Below are 19,463 nucleotides of genomic sequence, written 5' to 3' on the forward strand. Positions count from 1 at the left end.
TTTTTTTAGTATAATATTTTGCCATTGTTGATCTTTCAAATTTCACAAGCATAATGTAACTTTGGACCACGTCAGTTATATATTCTACAGCTTATTGATTATATGTTTTACAGCTTATTAATCGTGTTAAGAACTTCATTTATTCATGTGTTTATAAAACGAAACATCAGCACTGTCACGTATATGTGACGTGAGATTTAATAAAAATTCGGTTAATCACACATATGTAATTATTGCGTACATATTAATATACCTATGTAATTATTATGAAATGTAATACGCTATTTCTTAAAATAAGATTTCAGTGCAGGTATAAAAGAAAGATAAAAATTAGAAAGGATAAAGCTCGACAATCTTCTTATAATGAAAGGAAAAAGGATCATCTTAAAACATTTATAATTTCATTAGAATACTAAGCAAGTGAAACTGTGGTTTCGTCGAGTACGATTTTCCTTTCAAAGTGGTCAATCTTTTATTTTAAAATAGGTCAAAATGCACCACTGATACGTATTGCGATGGCGCCAGTGCGTGACCATTGCAAGCACGTGGAAATTACAGAGGTCGCTCTGAGAATCGCGAGCTTTCAAACTCCGCAGCAGTCAGTCGCCAGCCGCCCGTGCTGTACCAACCGGGAGTGGTATATTCTTTACGTTGTAAACTTTGTTTCCGTCATCATTATAATAATAAGGCTTACGTAAGATTACAACTGCCAAGAATTCTGCTGGGGTAAGTGACAAAGATACTCGATTTGATAGCTAAATTCTTACGAAACTGTTTCACTTATAAGAGATGAGCGAGAAGACGCACGGATACGTTAACCATCACAAATTTTATTTTTCGCAGCGAATCGCGTGAATTTCAATAGATTTTTTTTTATTAAATGTGAACGAAATGTGAAAGAAGTGTTCGTAATCGATAGTGAGCAAATTTACAGTCGTCAACAAGAATCACATACATACACGTGGGGATCAATAAAAACATTAACCGTATGCACTGCTTGATTACAGTTTCTCCTTTTGTCCAAGCGTCGCTTGTTATGAGTTTGTTAATTAGTTCGCTGAGCGTTAAAAAGTGCATAACAGCTCAAGTTGTAATAATTGCAATTTGTTAAATTTTGAAACAAACTAAATGCTAATATTAATTATTTACTTTTACTGTGTATATATAATTCGTGCAATTTAAAAGCAGGATAAAATTTTTTTTATTCTGAATAAACGAGATAATATTTTTCCTGACTGTAAGCCATATTCTTAACATTTTTATCTCATAAAATTAGTTTTTCATTATTGTTCAATGTGCAAATAATAATTATTTCTTCAAACTTATGCTTAATCAGTTGGCTTATTTGGCATTTAACATTTATAAAATTTAATTTTTATTTTCTGTCCAATTTCAAGTATTTGTCATTTTTCTATAAACTTCATTGTGATTGTTGATGAGTGTGCAGTGTGTATAATGTTTATTTCAAAGCATAAAACTTTTGTTAAATATTTGTTAACGTAATAACATAGCGTATTAAAAAATATAAATACAAAATAGTCGAAATTTACACAAAATTTAAATATTTGTTGAGTCCGTTAGGTCTCCGACAGAATACCATGTTGTCAAAAATTTATACAGAGACTACTAGTTTAAATGATGCAATCGAAAAAACATCCGAGTATGCGTGAATAATATTTTGATGTTAAAATGCATTTATTCGAAACACAGCAAAGCGTCAGCAAGTCTGCATTTTCTGAAAATTCTATCCTCCTGAATGATGCATATCTGCCGATAACGAACATTGCAGCTTCCTATAATCGATTTCGCGTGCCACGAGGAATAATGGTTGACACGATCAACGATCCGTTCTATCCGTCTTCCTATGTAAATGATTCGGTACAAGGGACAGAGATCGTAAGCCAGCCGTTCAGTTTCCATCGTAGGTGTGCATATCTATGAACGATCCACGTTAATGACAACGGTGAAAATAACAACGGTATAATTAAAATTCATCAGTTTATAGATCGCTCGACCGACATACATAAATTGCACGGTGTTAAAATAACTCGAGGAATAACGATGATTAAAATATTATAACGCTTTATGAAAATTTTTCATCATTTTCGTTCATACAGCGACTTGCAAGTTGAATTAATTTATTTAGCGATGAAACGGATTTATCAGCTTGAAATTGTATCATTTCGAGTATTTATCTGTGCATCTCCGTCAGATTATCTATCTAGATACAGACTTTCAATCCTAGCTGTGCGCAAGGATATCAGCATCTTCCAACTAATCTACATTAATGCGCTTAGGAAGGGGAAGTTCTTGCAGTCAAGTTGACGTAGTCTCATCGGCAAAGTTGCTTTGTTACTCACTCGGGTTGAGAAACGACTAAATTTCTAATTTCAAGAATAAAATGTGTAGATATAATATTCGTACGTGTCTTAGTAAAATATTTAACAAAATTTTTCACGTAGTTTTGTAAATTCTATCTCGTTTTACGAAAATGTGCTTGAAATGGATGATAAACGCGAATGAATTGAATGTTTAGTGCTTTTTTTTCCTTTGAACCCTTCAAAAATGGCTTACACGTTATGGGTCTCGTGTCCCTGATAATCTCGACGATAAATTCGATGTACTACCAGGAGACGGGATACGTGCCAGCCTTGCTAAATGTCGGGCGTATATCCGGGGTACAGACGAATGAGGTGCTTTCTGGATACAGAACAGATTCTGCTCCGTCTTGCTTTAAATGGCAAAGGATTGACCGGGTCAACCTTTTAAAGTATTCCCTGATAAACCTTTTAAAGTATTCCCTGATAAACCGCTCGAAGGAAAGGTCGGCTGAGAAATCGTTCCGGTGATTCGATTGCACGTGAACGAGAGGTGTCCGCAAGATTTCTTACTCCCCTACTCGCTTTCCCCTACTTTCTTTCTTTCAACTTTTACTGCATACGTCTTCATTCGCTGCGCCCATTGTTCTTTCGCTCGCTCACTAGATTTTTATACCCGATCAACGTGTAGTTCGCTTTTAAATGTATTCCGCGTGGAGCATATCGATCAGGCAGCTCAGTCCGCAAACGGATGTTATCGAAAGATTACGTCGACACATATTTCTTAAAATACACACCGAAAGGGGATCGTTAATTTGGTATAAATGCCGTGATTTCTTTCAAATGTATACCAATAAATATGCTAAATATAATATAAAACGAGTGCCATGCATTTTTATAAACTTCTCTAATTGTAACTTCCTCTTGTTTTCATATCAGCTATTTTCCTTTTTTGCGTCTTTCACATTTTGTTTATTACAAAATTCCAGAAAAGCTGTGCAATATATAAAATAATACGCGAGTCTCAATAAACGCAAATGTAAAAGATATTTAAATACAAGATTGAAACTAGTGTCTTCCCGGTTCGATGTATATAATGTTAACTTCGACCATTATGGGAAATTATACCTACAAACTAGGAATCGTTAATACCTGGGATCATGTCTTTAGCGCAGCGACTTACGACTCTCCAGTGGATTACCTATAATATGATTCGCCGATAAGTTCATTAATCCAACCAGCATCTGTAAAGGAGCACCAGAAAGAACATGGTTTCAATTAAAAACTCAATTCCGCGGCATTTATACCTGAAACCTGAAACGTAATCACACTGAATACGCGCGAATACCGCGTATCTAAATTATGCCGATAGCCAAACAACGTAGCCTAATTATTATATCGTAATTTTCCAGTAATTTACGTACATTGTAAATCGGGCGTGCGACAAGCCTCTAACCCCAATCAGCTCGTGATTGATGGTGATCGCCACTAATCCACGGAGGCTAATTCGAATGCACTGGCTACTCTAATAAATTGCGCCTAATCAAATAAATAATCTACGGCGTTGCAAACGTCGCGACAATGTCAGACCTGTCGGTGATTTCGGCGGTAATTATTATCGCTGAGAGAGTATTAACTCGGTGAAGAATAACGCAGCATTTTCACCGACTCGTAAATCGATTGCTCTACAGCGAGGTACTACACAATTCTGGCACTGAAATCTCTGCAGCTTTCATAAGGCGGAAGTTTCTCTTTTCACGCTACACAGGGAGCGGAGATTGAATTATTTTTCTTTTCCTGCTACGAAAGGAGGGTCGCTTTCAGAAAGTAAACAATTACGTGAGAAAGTAAACGACTGAGACAATTGTGTACTAGGTTTATCAGGAGATATTTTGAGAACGCTATCATCGCGTCAACGCTATCAATAGTCGAGTTGTTCGTGTAATTGACCACCGTTTAATTCAATAACTTTACTCAAATACATAGTATTCACAATACAGTGTATTGTGTATTCAGTGTGATTACGCTTCGGGTAAATGCCGTGGGATTAAGTTAACAGACATCCGCAAGAAGTCGTGTTAAAGATTGTAAAATTGTATCTTGTGCGGACTTGGAAAACTCATTAATTTTTCGTTAATGCGCTGCTTCTGATGCATGTATGTGTTCGCGCTGTACAAGCCGTGTAATAAAATGTATAAAAGACGATGTAATAAGCTGTGCCGGCATGACAAAAGGATTCTTTGCACTAATTCATATAAAGAACTCCAGAAGGTTCGAGCAGAATTTGAACGAAAAATACTCTGACAAATTTTTCTCTTTCAAAAAAGTTTTACGATAAAACGAACGGATGATAAATGGCTCTTCCGCCGGGCTATGGTCGAAACACTCGAATTTATGCACACCATTATAGGTATAGCAATTAGTTGTCATTTGCGAGACTGCGAATAACATACGATCCGATCGTAACATATCCTCTTTTGTTCGCGAGTTTTTCGTACCATTTCACTCTTCCGTCATTAACCCTTTTCACTGTGTATTGCTATCGATCGCAGCATTTGAGCTACTTAGCGTACTAGATCTTTTTCTCTCTCTCTCTTTCCTTTTTCACGTTTTCTTTCTTTTCGACCTTTTTTTGCAACATCAAGCATATTACTCGCGGCGATTTATCGAGAGTCGATGCTGACAACTATCTTTATTAACGTAATTCTCCAAATAATTGTGATTATTTCCGTCGAACGTAAGCAAACACCACTATCCATTACCGTAAACGCCAGAATTGTACCTTCGGTTTAAAGGGCAGGGTTTTAAAATTATAGAACTCGCTACCGCACGTGTCTCAGTAAGTCCCTCGCGTGGTCTCCCACCGTGTTCCTCCTTTGGTATCGGTAACCCGCCGGTTGCAACGTGACATCACGAGCGGCGAGCAAGATCGATCGATCCGGAGACGTGCCGCACGAGTTCAACTCCCGCGAGATCCGACAGTCGAGTCCTCTGTCGACCCCTTTGCTACACGGAGAGCCCTCATGGAACTCGAATCCTTCGAAGCGAGTCTTGAGAAAGGCGGATATAATATAAGTGCGGGGAGACGAACAGAACAATCGTGTTTTTTTTTGCGTCTCAAATTCGCACAATGTTTCCCACTCGACACATCGTCAAAGCGGAAGAGACTATTATTACAAAGAAAGAGGCTAACTTAGAGGAAAGAGTATTGTCATTTTTTTAATCATTTGTTATCCTAACTAAAGTGAAGCTAATGTGAGGAATATAATCTACATTGTATGCAGAAATACCGGAGATTTTTGCCCATAATCTTCCCTTCAGTTCGCCGAGGAAGATTTTGTACTATTTCAACAATCGCTTAAATGATCTCGTATCTTAATAATGCCTTTGTCTTCACCAATCTCGTTAAACGTAGTGTCACTACGACACGTTGTATCTGATGTTAAACATCCCAAGTGTGTTGGACAGATTATACAGAAATATCGTGATAATTGTGTCATTGAGATACATGTATATCCCTGAAGCTAATTCAGTTAAATGCACAAAAATAATATTTTAGATTTGTACATTATTTATTCATCGCGGTACGGATGATATCGTAGAAAAATATCTGCATATTTGGATTGCAAAATAAAAAAATATTGAAACGGATACAGGGAGAGAAAATAATTAAAAAAATAAGACTCAGAATTTTCTTCATACAACTGTTTTCTACTGATTATAATTGCAAACACAATTCCCAAAAGTTATGTAAATACGAACGTGACTCATTAAAAAAAAAATTAGATTGTGTGCAAATAATAGAGAAAATGCGCGGCAAGCCATTTTGTTCATCAACTGCGGTTTCAACAGTAAGTTACGTGATTCGTCGCATCATAAATATCAGTAGAAAACGACTTCCTGGAACGTTATAACGGATTCCGCACTACTTCCAAAGCCGAAAAGCAGTATCGTTACTCCGGAGGAAATCTTTGAAAGTCGCACATGTTGCGACGCCACAGCTATTGGCAATATCTCGCTGTTGTGAGCACGTGAATTATTTTACTGAACTTGTAAATATTTCATCCACAGTGTTTGAACGCACAGAACTTTACCACGTTGCAAAAATATATGAGAAAGCTACAATAATAATTATGCCGTATACAGAGAGCGCAATGTTTTAATTAATGATTCTTATGTTAAATCTTTTAACGCACGTTATAAGACAATTAGCAGTAAATCTCCCGTAAATGGCGCATAAAAAGTTAGTGCTGAAACTTTTTAAATCTTACTTTTGAAAATTTAGCAACGTCCAAAACCATCGCAGAACACAAGCAGTTATAAAACAATTGCTATTAAACGAATAGCAATTAAAAGAGCACGCTCTTCGTCGTGACGGAGGTAAACGTGCGGAGAGATTTTAGGGCGCATAGAAAGCACGCCGGATATAACCCGCACAATAATGGCAAGATCTGCATTGCAAATCCTCTCACCTTGTTACTCGGACACAATAATCCAGCCGCCTACCGGCCGGATTGGTTGCGCATATCTCAAGACGAAAATCCCGAAGGCGCCCCGATCGCCTATATCTTCTTTCCTATATGGATAGAGATAGCAGTTTCTGCTTTACGACCGCAAACCGGCTGCAGGTGAATCCCCGAGAAACTGCAAAAGTTCCGCTGCCTAGTTCCGGTGTGTTGCCACCCTCTTCCCTTCTAACTACCCGATGTATTACCTCGCTTCTTCTCCGCTCCCTTGTCTCCTTCTGTCTTTCTCTCCACCCGGTTCTCCTACGCGTCTATCTCGCTCACCCTTGACAAACGTTCTACATCTCTGCGGCAGGAATATGCCAATATTCTGTCGAAGAAATCTAACGAGCTAAACTTCATAACATCAATTCTATTAGATGCGTGAACGCCTTCGAAAACAATATATCCAAAGTTTGTAGAGAGTTGGCTGTTCTCTACTCCAGTTTGAGAACTTACGCGAACATCACCGTGGCGCTTGCAGCTCAAATTGTTGTAACGTGAGTGTCATCCCTAAATACTTTTGGATTATTTCAGTTAATATTCAATTTATAAAAGTTGTTTAATTTTCACGAGACAAACTCGGGCAACTTTTACGTAACGTTGCCGCTTAAATTTATGTGCCAAATAAAGTGTACATTATATCAAAAGTGATACTTAATTTCGTAGTAGAATGCTTAGCTCTTTGGAAACATCTAATGCAATTTTACTAATGAACGCGGAATTACAGAATATTACGAGCTTATATTACGTTTACATGAAACTATGCTTATTACAAGTACAAGATTATGAACAGGCAAATGCGAAATTCGATGAGTGAAATCTACCGGTTGAAAATTTTATTACAGCGATTACACACGGGTGTTCTAAAAATAATTGCGTCATTTATAACAGGGATATCCCTTCCTTCCTTTTTAATGCAAATTGTATGTCCACATTCAGCCCTAACGACAATAAATTCTTGTGACATACATATTTTTAATTAAATGCCATATATTAATATTGTTTCGTTAAGTATATTTGTTATGCACTTAGCGTAATAACGTAATCAATACATATTTTAAATTAAACGCCCTAAATTAATATTGTTTTGTTAAACATATTCATTATGCACTTAACGTAATGACGCAATCAATATTACGCCGACGACAAACTCAAGTGAATCTACGATACTGACGATCTATCTCTCGACGACACCGTACGCAAATGTTATGCTGAAATAAAATTCTCTTCCATCCATTTTATTATCCTATCCATTGTGTATCGAGATAAAAAGCACGCGCGTCACTTATGGGTAAAATTGTAAGAAATTTGAGCAGGGAGCGATACGCGTTTTTTTTTACGTAAATTTCCCGTGAAAGATAAATGAATTTTTTTTTTTCAGAAGACAAAATCGCGTCCTCCTCGCGCATTTTCCTTTTCGTTCGCTATATATCCCACCCTTTGAATATGGATTTAGGAGAAGGAAGATTCATCGCGGGATAATAAAATAATATATTTCTAGGGCGTATCTAAATTCTCACTTGTTTCGGATGTCATCGTCGCATTTTTCTTGTGCGTTGTCCACAGTAACTTCCATTTTCGTTTATTTCCGCGCGCCACTCGACGAGATGCACATACACGAACAAAAGCAATATAGAACAATATACGCACTGCGGCAGCAACTACGAGAAATAACACAATCGATCCAGATTCTAGCGCTTTTTGTTAAATTTTAATGAGAGGAACAAACGTAATATTTCTAATTATGTAGTCCTTCTGTTCTTACACGACGCTAAAAGCTAGATTATTCGTGAATAACACTGTCATTATTAATTTCACAAAACATGTTATACATATACACATAACTACAAAATTGTGAAAAAATGCGAAATTTTTACGTAAAACAAAATAGTTTACATTGTGCAAATGTAAAGTGCAAAAAAATTAGTAATTTTGCATTTTGCTTAAAAATAGTATATTTTCTTGATTATTGATCAGTTCATTTTTAACGTCGCTCACTAACATATAAATTTTAATTGACCTACTAATTTAATATACATTGAATACTCGCTCACTAACATATAAATTTTAATTGGCCTACTAATTTAATATACATTGAATACTTTTATCTGTTATTTTTCAAGAATTTAATTCTGTCTCATACAATTCGTGGCATATACAGATTGTACGGATGCCTGTATCCTTTCAGCAATGTTTGGATTTCAGAACAAAGAGTAAGAGAAAGATTGGGTACCGTGCGAATACATCATAGGTTTGCCAACAATTCCTGCATTTCAAAAACCACGGGGGATGCGAAATCCGACGGGCGATGGCAGGATCAGCGTGGGGGTCGAGGTTCTGCCTTGTATTGGCGGCAATCACGATCGTTATCGCCAATTATCCACGGCAACGCGACAGACACCTGCGCGAGCAGCTCGTTAACAGCCACAAAATCACCAGGAACATCACTCAACTGCAAGGTGCGTTAATACGTAGTTCGCCCCCGATACGTATACCGTGATTTTTTTCGTAGTGCACCGAAACAGAGCGTCATTAAACCAAACCGTCGCCGACGAATTGCTATATTTCTCACTTTTCCACAAATGCAATTATAACGTTTCAACGAATTTGGTCCTCACAAGAGAAGGAAAAGAACAGAATTAAATAGGATTTGTGCTATGTAAATGCACAAATTGAGAATCGAGGTAAATGTCTTAAGCATATTGACCCATGAATGTATCTCAGACTATCGCGCCGAATAATTTCCGGCGCCGTTGTAACATAATAAACGTCGCGCAGAAATTTGGAATCGAAGAGCAGGGAACTTCGGGTTTAATTACCTACTCTAAAGTTGAACAGTACGTGGGGCTAAGCCGAGAAACCGAGCCGTAAGAGTGATTCGTTTAATGCTAAAGTTAGTCGGACTTTCATGCACCTCACTTGCACCGAACTTGCAAGCGTGGGAAAGTTTCGATAACATGTAAAATTTTACGACATGACGCGGGGTTTAAGGTGATTACATTTTTTTCACGTGAACCACTTTGAAAGCACACGTCGGACTATCGCGATCGTGGGCCTGTCCGAGAACAAAAGCTGTCGATTGGCGATGATTATAACAAAAAATAAAAGAGAAAATCATCAAGCCTGCTATTTCGAATCTTTTTGTTCGTGAACGAGCAACAAAATTATTCTCTGTTATTTGCTGCGATTGGTAAATTACACATTGAATGGCTACATTGTCGATTTCCGATAGACTACAATCTCGTATCTATATTAGCTTGACCGTTCGGATATTTACTTTCTGTGGATGCTTGCACTGGCTTTTCCGCCGAGAGCCAGTAAGAAGATGTACATTCGTCCTACATAGCTTTGTAGTAGGTCCCGGATTTCAATGCTGAACCGATTAGACTTTAAAGAGTCGCTCGCTGCAGTCGACCGTTCCGGAGCGCTCATGCAAGTACAATTTCAGGCTTTCATAGCAGTATGCGAAAAAAATTGTGCACGCCCGGGAGAACACATCATTTGAGTTTCTTGTTTTTTCGGTGCTTACGGAAATGTTAAAAAATTCTGTAGAATGCTTGCAGCAAGGTATACAAAAGTGTATAACGTATACGTATATTTTCCCCTCCATTCTTCTATTAATTACTGATTTCTTCATCAGGACAGATATCTATTTTTGTAAAACACAAACACGTAAACTTTTGTAATAATTCCCACCGCATTAACTTTAAATTGTCTAGAGTGATATATACAGTTGTCCATTCTCGGAGTCTCATGAAAGTTTAACCTTGTCGCCGTTACGACCATTTTTCTGAAGACGCACTTAAAGTAATGCGGCGCAATCTTATCAAGCGCTTTGAAAGAATCATCACCACGGTCGCTGTATTAATGTAACTTTATAAGAGCGCAAAGACAAAAATTTCTGATGTTTTCATTCCGAAAATACAATCTTTTTCACCTTGCACACCTTCCACTGTTCGCCGTGCAGTTTTACACATTTATTTTTCAATATATATTTATATCTCTTGCTCGTGTGCGATACTGATGCTCCTGTCAAGACGAGCAAGTCCGTGTCGGGTATAAGCTCGGAGTTCACCCGATGAAATATTCAATTCAAAACTCGTTTGGCGACTTGTCATTCGACTGTAGCACATGGCTTTGCACGCGTGAATGTTGGCTGCACACACGTACGGACACATACCGTCTCGTGCTATTTACAAAGTTTGTCGTTGCCAATCCACGCCATACATTTTACGACTTCGACATAACATCGTACTGAGAATCGTAAATGAAATCTTCCCCATTCTTTCTCACTAGAACCCCCTTATACCTACGGTCTAGAAAACGATTTCTTTTGAAAATTACAATCATGAAAAATCTTTCAAAACGGATTCTCAATTTTCCAAATTTTGCACATGGTCTTGCAATTCGTTTAGGCTTAATGTTTACTCGACCGAAATTTTATTTATAACTCTTATTTATATCTGTGATATGTTAACGAACGTGTAAAACTTTAATAAATTGATGACCAATAAATATATAAAAGTCAATAAATTTCTGATCGCATTGACATAACAATTGATTCACAGTCGCAACACTGACGAGAATCCGTTTGTAATATTTGATATATCAAAGGAAACAACGAGACAGTAGGTACAGGCGGTTATTGTGCACTGAACTTCTGGTTTGTAATGAAGCGTACAGATACGAGACACGTGGATGCGTAGTAGGAAGTAAATCTGACCATGCACGTTTGACCTATTTGTCACACTGGAATTACAGCTCTCCCTCCCCCCCCCCCCTCTCTCTCTCTCTCATAGTCCCATTATACATGCTTTTGTTATTAGGATCAATCAAAGTTAAAATAGACATAGCAAGTGTTATATGAAAATTTCCTAAGACTGACGATGCATGTAAATTGTAAGTAAAAATAAATCACCGTTATCGTCGTCAATTTGATAATTAAAAATTAGAATACGATGATTTAAAAATTGCACAAAATTTCTGCAAGAGACAAAGCGATGTACCTTTTGAACGTGCCTTTAGAATATAATTAAATTATGCAGAAATTAAACTCTTCCCTCCGTTCCTCAGACGCATTCGTACGTTGAAACTCTTCCTCCAGTATGGAAGTAGCAATCCAATTACAGCAGCTAATTTTAATGGTGTAAGTTACGAGAGAGGTGAAATTGCATAAATACTTGAATGTGCAACGTCAAGGCACCGCAATGATAGGGGAACGGGGGGGAAAGGACTGCACAGAATTACGGACACGTTGGATTTAATATCGTGCATCGGCGAGGGAGAGGGGACAGGTTACCTTGCGGATTACATACAAAGTTTTCATCGTTACAGGCAAGCATGTCATCTTGCTAGATTTGCTACCTGTCCGCGAGTATCCTTTGTCGAGGGATGAAACTTGTCCTCGCGAAAGGGATAACTTGTCATTTTAATAAACTGTTGACCCGGCGATATTGGTTTTCGGTGGATTGATAGGTCATATCCTTCCATGACTTATGGGGGTAATTACAACTTTCGCGACGGTGAACCTTTATGACCTATAATTTAGGAACAACGTTGCTGCGCCGCAAACTTTCTCAACGTCGTGCTTTACCGCGTGAAGCTGACGTATAATTTAAGACGTTTTAGAACAATTTTATAAAATAACCCATGTATAAGACGTTATTAACAAGTATTGTTGCACGTGGCAAATAACATAAAATACACAATAAACTCAAACATGTATTGTGCAAATTATTATTCAGAAAGTTTGCGCCGACAAAAAAGTTGTACGTGCGTTTTCTTTCTGTACGAAAAGTCATCGTACAACCTTGCGCACGTCGAACGCTGGTCCAACTTACACGCATTCCTCCGGTCTGTAATTGGATTCACGTCGGGCTTCGAGCACAAAGTACGAGAAACTCGCAAACGTCGTCTCATTTCGACGGAGGGTTCGTAGGAGCATCAACAGTGCCGGTACTGGCCAATGAAAAATGAGCGACAAGACGAATGGTAGCATCTTCGGCGATGCTACCATCCTTGCCATAAGGCGATGTAGGGAAACAAATGGTCTTGTGGATGTATATTTATTACGTCGCGCGACCTCGATTGTAGAAATGCAGTCGAAACCGCGCATCTCGGATTCGCACGATGCCGCGCCGCGCCGCGACGGAGGAAAACGTGGGAGACGAAAGGGATGAGACAAAGGGGATCGTAGACGTCTCCACAAGGCTACATGCGAACGTAGCGTGATGCGCGCAGCGTTTCGTAAAAAGGCCTTGTAAAAATTTCTCCAGAAAACGGGTGGAAAACGTGAGAACGATCAGGTGCGTTTACTCGTTATTTAAGTAAAATCGTTTCTTTCCTTTGGAACCTAATAATCATTGAGCGATTTAGCGGATAGTGTTGTGAAATACCTACACAATGCAAATAACGTTGTGTAAAGGTTTACACAGGCACGACGAATTAGTAATTCTGACGCCAAATATTTTCAGAGATCCTATTATCTGGGGTTATGACCCTCGCATACACCAGCGAGTATTATTCGAGCCGATGGAACCCGGAGGTCGTTTGGGGACCTGATTTTCCCCGGACAACTGCAGAATTTATATTCGGTCACTTTAAGCGGCACGTTCGTTCCGCGTCCCAATTAAGACAGTCTCGTCGCAATTAATGACTGCGAGACTACGAGTTATTGTTTGAAACAGAGGATCCACGACAATCAATTAAGATTGTACGAATCAAGATAGATCGATAATAAAACACTTTTACCTCGATCTCGGTGTGTCGCGAAAGAGAGAGAGAGAGGGGGGGGGGAGAGAGAGAAAGAGAGAGAGAAAGAGAGAGAAAGCAGTTTCCCCGTTTGCGGGTTCAGCTGCTTCCCATTAGCGTTAATGAAAGAAGTGTACAGTGATTTCGTGCTCTTTCCATTATACGCCGAATTCCGGATGCCTAATGGACACACTCTTAATTAAAGTTGTCTCATTCGGTCGTGTAGATTTCGTGATCGCAGAACCCGTTTATAATTTCGTCGTCGAGGGTGTGTTTCGCGAATTATTAAAAACCGTCTTCGTAGGCGTATCGATACTGCCGGGGCGCGTAATATGGTTTTGCACTTGCTTACGAGAACATCGATCGCAACACAAAAGCGCATTGTGATGCACCGCAATATTACCATATCTGCCGAACGCCGTTCGAAAGCCTGTAATGCTTTTTTAATGCTGTAGGTATTCGATGTGACCTGGATCCGGCCTCTGTATATCGGATTATTTTACAATTTTACGTCAATTTCTTTACGTAAAAACGCAGGTATACTGTGTCGCCACGCGTATTATTGGAATTCATGTAATGCAAACTTCCTTTTTTTTTTTTCAGCAAGAAGTCGAATTATATTGCCGGATATAACGACTGCGACTTGTAAAGCATATTAAATTTTATGACAATCGTTAAGAAAATCTCTCGCTTCTTCGCGCCTGAATTCAAGGAGCTTCCCCTCAGCTCTCTCGCCCGTATTTTTTGCATTTACATTTCGTCGCGAATGATTAATGTCTCGCACCGAATGGAGCTGCGGAAATCGTCGTCCGCGCTTAAACTGGGGAAAAAAGGGTTTTATCCCACGCAACTGTCGATTCGCGTTTACGAACTGGATTATACGCTGAACGTGTAACGCACAGCAGTCGCTTTAGTGGTACTAAAATCTCGCAACCGGCTTACACACATTGTATTCGAGCAGCAAGGTGCAATCTATGCTGTAGGGGTCGCAGAAATGCCCGGTTAGCTTTCGTGAAACGCCAGAGCACAATTAAAAACGAAGACCCGTTATTCTCAATTGAGAATAACGCGGCGGTAAGTGTTCGCACCGCAGGGAACATAAATCATTCGCGAATTCTTTCACGTGCCGCGATCTTTTTGTTCACATACTTATGTGACTTTAATCTGAATTTTGAATAGTTGTCAAAATGTATTTCAAAATATATTTTTTTAAAATAAAGTGTCATCTTATGGTATCTCAGTATCGGATAAACATTTTATTCTTGTCCTAAAATAATGAAGAATCTATAACTATTAGGTACGAATAAATGAAGACTCGAATATTAAATACGAATATACAAATAATCAGATATTTGCTATATTTGACAGAGAAAAGTCCCCTATTATAAGATAGGCTTCTAATATGAGATAGCAGGTTTTCAACATCCAAATTCAATCACAATCTTTTTTCGCGGCGATTGCACGATCTAACAATGAATTTTCCACTAAACAGATCTCACTGCAAGGGTAATAAATTCATGGTAGAACCAACAGACGATGCCTATTAATTTAGTAGAAACCCCGCTGCCTCATATTAGGAACCTGTATAACCCTCATAATAGGGGATTTTCCTCTATTTGTATGCGTGAAAATTAATCAAAGAAAAATACCAGAGGGAAGATAAAAACAAGTTTTAACGATTGTAAAATATCGCGATCGCTGGAAAAGACATTTAATTCTCCGCTCCAGACTGCGCTGCTCTGATTGGACGGCAATAAATTGATAGAGCTATCTAAACTCTTCAAAATGCGCGTGCTCCATATTCGTTTGATCCGTTCGACCATCAATTTATCTGCTATATTTCAATCAATTGAATTGAATTTACAGAACTGTAATCACAAACTCGTAAAGCATAAATGAATTTTATTTGTGCTACAAGTGACATCAATTCGGATTACGTGGTTTTGTGCGATATATTAATAAGAGATGTATAAATTGCACAAATTAATAAAGATACATTAAATTAGTATCAGCAAACTGTGCACGCGCGTTCAATCAATAAGCCAATTAACATTTTCTGTTCTTCAATCATCAGCAATATATTAACGATAGCAACAATAACAATAATAAACATCAATCAAATTGCAGTGCACACTAATTTAATTAAATACACGTTGTTGATGTTTATTTGACATGCGACGAACCGCATCGTTCCAAAGTATTACTAAATGAAGACGAATTATTTGCGATATTTCGGAGTGAATTGACATTCTTCGAGCGCTGATCCTTTAACTCTTGCATTTGATTAAGGAGCGATTTATGAAATCTGAAAGAGACAAAGGTAGTCATTGTGTCGCAGACATTTAGTTCTCTTTCTCGTTAACCCCGAGCGTTCCCGCATAATCGAATCAATAACGGATGAGTAATTTTCTTCGTCGACCGGAACAGATCAGATCAGTCATGAAATTCCGGCTCTAAAGATGCACAGCGATGAAAAATCATTTATCGCAGTCATTTATCACTTTGGCAATATCCTATAAAAACGCGAACGCAATACACATTCATATATAATAATTTTCTGTAGACACTTGGAAGAAATATTATTTTCTTCATAAATATATCACGAGCCGTTATCAGCGCACATATAGCGTAATTTTATTATAGCGATAGAGAAAGCGAAAATAGGAAATAATTATATGGGATATGTAAATTACGGGAGAAATGGAGCACACAGAAATGGATCTGATTGTTTGGCTGACCCGGATTAATTCAAAGGGTCTTTTGTCGTGCAGTCTGCCAGAAATTCTGTACTTATCTTCCGTCTTTTTTTCCCCCCCAAGATCTCGAGTTCGCGATGTTGTCATCATCTCTTGACAATGTATTACCATTTCGCATCTCCTTTGAACTTTCGTGTTTCATCCTTTCTCAACTACTGCGAAGATTATTCCGAAATTGCACGGAGTAAGGAGGAATAGGTTTTCAATTTCCGTGATCTCGCGGAGATGTGTATACGACGATGGACAATCTGCTTTTGCGTTTAAAAGAGAACAAAGGATGAACTTTGCGCGGCTCTGTGTAAAATTGTACAACTGTGTCTCTCTACGCAACCTTGCAGTATTGGGTATCCGATCTTTTCGACAGCCGACGAAGAAAATCAGGGATTGACCTCGGTGGACTTCCGGATCGTAAGAAAGCGCCGTTACACGCTCACCGAGAAACATATCGGTCGTTCACGAACCCGAAAGATTCTCTCGCAAATGCCTTTTTCAGGATTACGAGGAAGACTGAAGAGTTATGGCTGCTTTACCGTTTTAATAGATTGTACAAATTTTTACTCATGGAAAGTATCGAAGGTATCGCAAATTTCGTAGCTAATGTTGTAACGCACGTTGCCGCAATTAAAAGAAGTAACAGAGGGTGACAAAAAGTAGTTTCAATTGTAAGAGAGAAATAAAATCAATACTATATCTTTATCAATTGCATTTTTCGTACTTTCGCCATACGTATTCTCACTGGATGGACAATCTGTTCTTTACTTGAGTAATTGATATTTCGCGTCATCTTAAAAAATGGAAAAATTTCAAATTTATACCAGCTATAGAACAATACGTAAAGTGCAATAAAGAAATGATGTCAGAATAAAGTATGGCGGGTACCTTCTCCCCACAACTTTCCAACATTGTGTCGTTCGTTGCGGTAAAGCCACCTGCTCACCATTACAGCATAATTGTACCTTTTGTGTTTCAAGTATCCGTAAAATTTCTGAGTGCTTCGTAAGCTCAAGCGAAACCTTCGCGCGGTTACGAAGCGTACGAAATAAAGGGTCAAAAGGCTACGCGGCTGCAATTTTATCTCGCGCCTCTTTATTCTTTCGCGCTTGTTTAGTTTTCTCGTGATAGAAAGTGGAATTGCCAGTGATAATAATTAAATAGTATTTGCCTTATCCCATATTGTTAATAAAGCTTTGAAAAGAGAAAGGTAACAAGCGTCTTTGCTCTACGGTAAAATCTTGCACGGATTTTAAACTTGTTGCAACATAAGGACGTATAAACCAAATGAGACATGCTCAAATCTGAACATTTGAATACAAATTTAAAAGCACTTCGATATGTTTTCCATTCCGAGTGAATAGAAATGCAAGTGGCGAAGACATAAAACGATCAGCAAAGTGAATGTACAATTTATTCAACCTTACATGACACACTCGAGTTTTTCGTGCTTTTCAACACGAATCTCGCATTTTTACGAGAATCCCATTCTAGCTGCACCATTCAAACCGAGTGCCGGCGGCTTACGTGGAAATCTTGCCGAGATTGTCTCTTGGAGAACACCAGTTCGAGTCTTTTCACACGCTTCTTACATTGTTAACGATGCGATGTCTTTGATTCAAAAACTATTTATATATACATTAGAGTAGTAAACGCAATGGCGTTAAAAACGTTAAAACGCAAATATCCAAATACAAACGGTTATTGCGTCGTTGATGCAAAAAAAATTTTTTTACAATTAAGAAACCAGAGATTAATTCGTCCGATATGTTTCAGAAATAGTCGTCAATCTGCCTCCCTTGCGAATACCACGTTTGAGGCATCACCGTGTCACGGATTGGGATCCGTATTTCGAAAATGCAGACGGCCAGGGTATCAACGGCTCGCAAAATGTGGCACTACACTTAGGTGCAACAGCCTATCTTGATTGCCGCGTCGCTATGCTCTCTGGGAAGAAGGTGCGTGTTGAATCATTCGCGACCGAATCGATGCTAGTGAAAGTAATTAGAATAACAACATATACTAATTTTCACATATATCGAAATCCATCATTTATTACTCGGCAGAAAAATAATGCCAGACTAGCACAGGCTAATTAATCGGAATAGCAGAATAACAGTCGCAACAATTACTTTATCACTTTCCTTTATTACTTATTCGCACTACTTGAAAATCTCATCTGATACTCGTATCGTAACTACTTTCTTACTGCATCTCGCGCTGCACGATCTGATCCTAACACGGTGGATAAATATTTTCGCGGACTCCAGGTAATGTGGTTACGACGGAATACCGATTGGGCGTCCCTCTTAACTCTCGGGAACACTACCCACATATCGGACTCAAGATACAGCGTGAGCTTTCAGTATCCAAACAATTGGAGATTGGCCATCTCCGGTGTACGGAGGGAAGATCACGGAGTGTACGTTTGCCAAGTGAATACGCATCCGCCGAGGATGCTGGTCACGAACGTCACCGTTCTTGGTAATGCTATGTTTTAACGAGGAAATAAAAGAAATCTCGCGGGGCAAAACTACTAGATGTGCATGCAGATACAGAAAGTTTACCCGATACGAGCACGTTATGTCGATAATGAGAAAAATGAAATAACAGCGCGATCATTATAACGCTTGAGTTGCGTAAACACGCGCGAGAGGAGATAACAATATATTTTGCCATAAAATCCTTTATCGGTTGCACGTATAATATGTATGTAACGAGCCCCATTTTGTCCCCCTCCTAGCAAATTAATTATTATCGCGGCTCGTCGTATTTTCTTTGTGTGAAAAAATTCCGCCCGTCGATCGATCTATTTTTCACATAAACCGCAATTCGCGCCGAAAAGCGGAAGCGCTCGAGATTGCTCGCTGTGTACGCTTCCGCTCGCAAAATATCTAGCGGTACATCTGCGTAACAAAATATAAACAGTTACGCGGCAGTGCGGTATGCATTAACCCGCGGGTATAAACATCGGAAATATGGTACTATTCCGCGGGTATTACTCAACGAAACGTAATGAAAAATTAAAGTCTCGGTATAAATGAAGCCAGACATAAATTTTTAATACTACGGTGAGAGAGAGAGAGAGAGAGAGAGAGAGAGAGAGAGAGAGAGAGAGAGAGAGAGAGAGAGAGAGAGTA

At 38.6% G+C, this 19,463-nt stretch overlaps 1 protein-coding gene across 2 annotated transcripts in view; it reads left to right on the top strand.

The window, feature by feature from the left end:
- Nucleotides 1–598: 598 nt before the first annotated feature.
- LOC105563287 overlaps nucleotides 599–19,463 on the top strand; it is a 23,963-nt gene continuing 5,098 nt past the window's right edge. Inside the window, exons 1-4 of one of the 2 annotated variants that reach the window (XM_012014753.1) lie at nucleotides 599–726; nucleotides 9,015–9,285; nucleotides 18,100–18,281; nucleotides 18,594–18,807. In XM_012014753.1, the coding sequence (XP_011870143.1) occupies nucleotides 9,135–9,285; nucleotides 18,100–18,281; nucleotides 18,594–18,807 (547 nt within the window). In that variant the 5' untranslated portion in view covers nucleotides 599–726; nucleotides 9,015–9,134. The remainder of the gene's footprint in view (nucleotides 727–9,014; nucleotides 9,286–18,099; nucleotides 18,282–18,593; nucleotides 18,808–19,463) is intronic. The other variant, XM_012014752.1, reaches the window with a different exon arrangement.

The sequence above is a fragment of the Vollenhovia emeryi genome, unplaced genomic scaffold, assembly GCF_000949405.1.
Source record: "Vollenhovia emeryi isolate VEMERY1.0 unplaced genomic scaffold, V.emery_V1.0 DF939178.1, whole genome shotgun sequence".
Lineage (NCBI taxonomy): Eukaryota > Metazoa > Arthropoda > Insecta > Hymenoptera > Formicidae > Vollenhovia > Vollenhovia emeryi.